General features: G+C 34.6%; 1 protein-coding gene across 1 annotated transcript; it reads left to right on the plus strand.

Moving 5' to 3' along the window:
• Positions 1 to 434: 434 nt before the first annotated feature.
• On the plus strand, positions 435 to 893 carry LOC124832700 (uncharacterized). The gene has a single exon (XM_047306973.2). It carries the CDS (start codon positions 435 to 437, stop codon positions 891 to 893), a length of 459 nt encoding a protein of 152 aa, XP_047162929.2.
• The last annotated feature ends 3,072 nt before the right edge of the window (positions 894 to 3,965 follow it).

Consider the following 3,965-nt stretch of genomic DNA (forward strand, 5'->3'; position numbering starts at 1 on the left):
GTTCCTACAAAGTCGTATAAGGACCATGTCACTGTTGAGATTTTGTGACTCAAACAACATTTGGTTGAAGGAGTCAAAGAAGTTAAATAAAAATATATCTCTATCCTCTTTCTTAGGAAGATTTTATGCATTATTTAATTAATTAGTTTAGGAGATATTTTTTCAAAGTTGGTTACAAATTATGTAGTATAAATATTTACTGCTTATGCTCAATAAAATTATCAGTTTCCCTTTTATTTTTTTGTCTCTTATACTTTAAAACCACAACAATTGGTATAAAGAGCAAAAAGGATCTTACGGGATCTGTGATATAACCCACAAACACCTACAACCACAAAATAACCACCACATGTAAGATGAAATCTCAAACATCCTTTACTATCGTTTCTGTACCTGTATTTGATGGACAAAACTATCAAATGTGGGTTGTCAAAATGGAAGCATATCTAGATGCTAACGATGTGTGGGAAGCGGTAGAAGAGGACTACGAAGTGTCTCCCTTGCCAGATAATCCTACGGTTTCTCAAATGAAAAATCACAAAGAAAGGAGGCTTCGAAAATCCAAAGCCAAATCAATTTTGTTCACAGCCGTATCTCTAGTCATTTTCAATAGAATAATGACGTTGAAAACGACATATGAAATTTGGAAGTTTATGAAGGAAGAGTATGAAGGAAGTGAGAGAATCAAAGGAATGCAAGGTTTGAATCTGGTTCGAGAACTTGATATGCAAAGGATGAAAGATTCGGAGACAATCAAAGATTATGCAGACAAGCTTCTCGGCATTGCAAATAAAATACGGCTTCTTGGCACTGATATTCCTGATTCTCGAATTGTTCAAAAAATACTTGTAACAATTCCAGAAAGATATGAAGCCACATTAACTTCCTTGTAGAACTCAAAAGATCTTTCTATTATTACCTTGGCAGAACTTTTGACCGCACTTCAGGCTCTAGAACAAAGAAGACTCATGAGAGAAGAAGGTCATATTGAAGGGGCTTTCATAGCTAAATTTCTGAAAAAAAAGGGTAAGTCTTTCAACCACAAAAATGATAGAAAATCCTCTCATGTTTTTCAGTCATGTCCTTTTTGTAAGAAAAACAATCATCCAGAGACGAAGTGTTGGTGGAGGCCAGATGTGAAATGGCATAAATGTGGATTATTAGGGCATGTGGAGAAAATCTACAAGTCATCAAAAACTCAAAAGAATGTACAAGCTCTTGTTGAAGAGGGTGAAGAAGAAGATCTTTTTGTTGTTTCTTGCTTTACCACTACAAGATCAACAGAAAGTTGGCTAATTGATAGTGGTTGCACAAACCACATGACTAACGATCGAGAATTATTCAAAGATCTTGATGCAACCTACAACACAAATGTCAGAATTGGAAATGGAGCAAAAATAGTAGTGAAGGGCAAAGGAACCATCGCAATCAAAGGTTGCATAGGTTTGAAATTAATTATTGATGTTCTATACGTTCCTGAAATTGATCAAAACTTGTTGAGTGTTGGCCAACTTCTAGAGAAAGGTTATAAAGTTCTATTTGAAGATAAAACCTGCATGATTAAAGATTCAGATAATAAAGAATTATTCAGAGTTCGAATGAAAGGCAAGAGCTTTGCTTTGAATTTGTTTGATAAAGAGCAATTTGCTGTGCACAAGGTTGAAGACAATATGTAAGTACAAGGGCTTCCCAAACTAGAAGAGAAATCACCTGTATGCAAAACTTTGTAATATGAAAAACAAATAAGATTGCCTTTTCCAAAAGACAAATTTTGGAGAGCAACAAACAAACTGCAAGATGTCAAAGGACCTAAAAAAACCATATCTGAATATTGACAATGGTTTAAAATATCGTTATCTGTGATGTAATTTTGATACTAAATACACCCTTTCTGACTTAGAAACTTGCTTGGACTCGTGCTTTTTCATTAAGTTGTGTGAATAAGAGAGTTGAGGTTGAATTTGATGATTTTATGACTAATTCCCTTTTTTTGATAGAAAATGAGTTAATACAGGAAGCAGAGATGAAGTGCTAAGGATATAGAGCTTAGAAAGGCCTATAAAAGCATCAGAAGAGGGAATCGCACGAAGCTTAGACGACCTGCAGGAGGCTTAGGCATGGAAAAATCGGCGCCCGCCGCCCAAGCGAAATTGAAGGCTCAAGCCTTACGGAAATTGACGTCCACTGCCCGAGCGTCCAAATGGGGCGCCCAAGCGTCGCGCGTTGCTTATCCGACCCAATTTTTGCTCTGTTTCGACTCTTTTGGACGGGGCCGTGTTTCTACTCTATTCCAACTCTTTTTAAAGAACCCTGGCGCTCTAGGTTTGGTATCTCTAGGTGGAGCAACACAACAACACACTCTTCTACTCTCTGAAGGAGAATCTAAAGGCGGAAGCTTCCTCTTCTACTCTTAGGGTTTTACTATCTCATGCTTTTCCATTGTACATCTAATTTTTCCATGTCTATGGGGAACTAAATTCTATTTGTTGTTGGGAAATGATGTAACCTTGTGAACTCTCATGTATTTGAATTGATTCTTAATCATATATGCTTTATTCATTAATTGTTAGGGAATTCATCTGTTTTAATGCTTGCTCTATTTAACTCATTTAGTTGCATGATTTATGAATTGCATGAGTGCCGGGAGGTTCCTTAAAATTTAGGTTCTTGTTGAATTCTCCCAAGGGTAATATTTCTCAAGGATGAGGGTATGAGTACTTGGTCGTCTTAAGCTCTTTATCTTCAGACTTAATTTTCTAGGAACGCTAGGAATTGCACGAACTAGGAATTAAGGTAGGCTTATTGCGCCAAGGGATTGGGTTCTAAGTAATTTAGTGAGTGACGTTAACATTAATGCATAAAGAGGAATTCTTATATACATGAGAGGGAACTTGGTGAAATCTAACCCCAACAACATATTCATCTCATATTAAACAACATCCGTTCATCTTTGTGTTACTCTACTATATATCAGTTTGCATTCATATTTAATTTTCTGTCTTTTCATTTTAAACCAATGATCTCGTTTCTTTTAAGTCTTAATTAATTGAGTTATCACACAATTGTTTAGTGCCGAGAGTCTTCTAGGATACAATACTTGGTCTTATCATTTTATATTACTTGTGCGATTTGGTACACTTGCCGATCCATCAACAAGTTTTTGGTTTAGTTTATGGAGATCAGAAATATTGTCAACAAATGGCAAGAAAGTAGAGCTAGTAAGTGTTAAAGTTGGTGAAAGTCAAATTAAGCCAGAAAAATTAGATGAAGAAAAGCATCCTAAAACAACTCTTTCCAAAGCAAAAACTGAAAATGCGAAAAAGCAAAAAAAAACCACAAGTAGACGAGGAAGTTGTGAAAAATTGTAAGGGCATGAAGACTAAGAAAAAAATTATGATTAAAATTTCCAAAAGTCAAGGAACTTTAGATTATACAAAGACGAAAAAACTTAGTATAGTCAGTTTGTAAAATTTCCACAATTAGTGTTTAATATAATATGATAGGTTGGATATTATCTCTTTGTTTTTTACTTGCAAAGTCATATCGATGAGGGGACGACGTATAGGGATGACAACGTTGTTTTTTGTTTATGCAGAAAAATCATACAAAGTGGTATAAGGGACCATGCCACTTCATATAATTTGCACATTTAATGTTTACCTAATGTGATAGATTTGATATTATCTTTTTGTTTTTTGTTTGCAAAGTCATATCTATAAGGGGATCATGTAACTTCATAACAACTTCTACTTTTGTTGTTTATGGAATGCGATTTACCGAAGTCTTTTTCTAAGTCTTTCGTCTTTGTTTGTCTTGTCCGACATAAAGAAGATAATTTAGCATATATTTCACAAAAAATTTGAAGAAAAAATTAAACATATTAAAATTCTTACTTTTTTTTATGGATGCATGAAGTGTTATATATATGGTTATAAACAGAGCTAAAGTCACAGTACCAATCTATT

The sequence above is a fragment of the Vigna umbellata genome, chromosome 4 (genome assembly GCF_029865625.1).
Source record: "Vigna umbellata cultivar VRB3 chromosome 4, Vumbellata_1.0, whole genome shotgun sequence".
Classification (NCBI taxonomy): Eukaryota; Viridiplantae; Streptophyta; class Magnoliopsida; order Fabales; family Fabaceae; genus Vigna; species Vigna umbellata.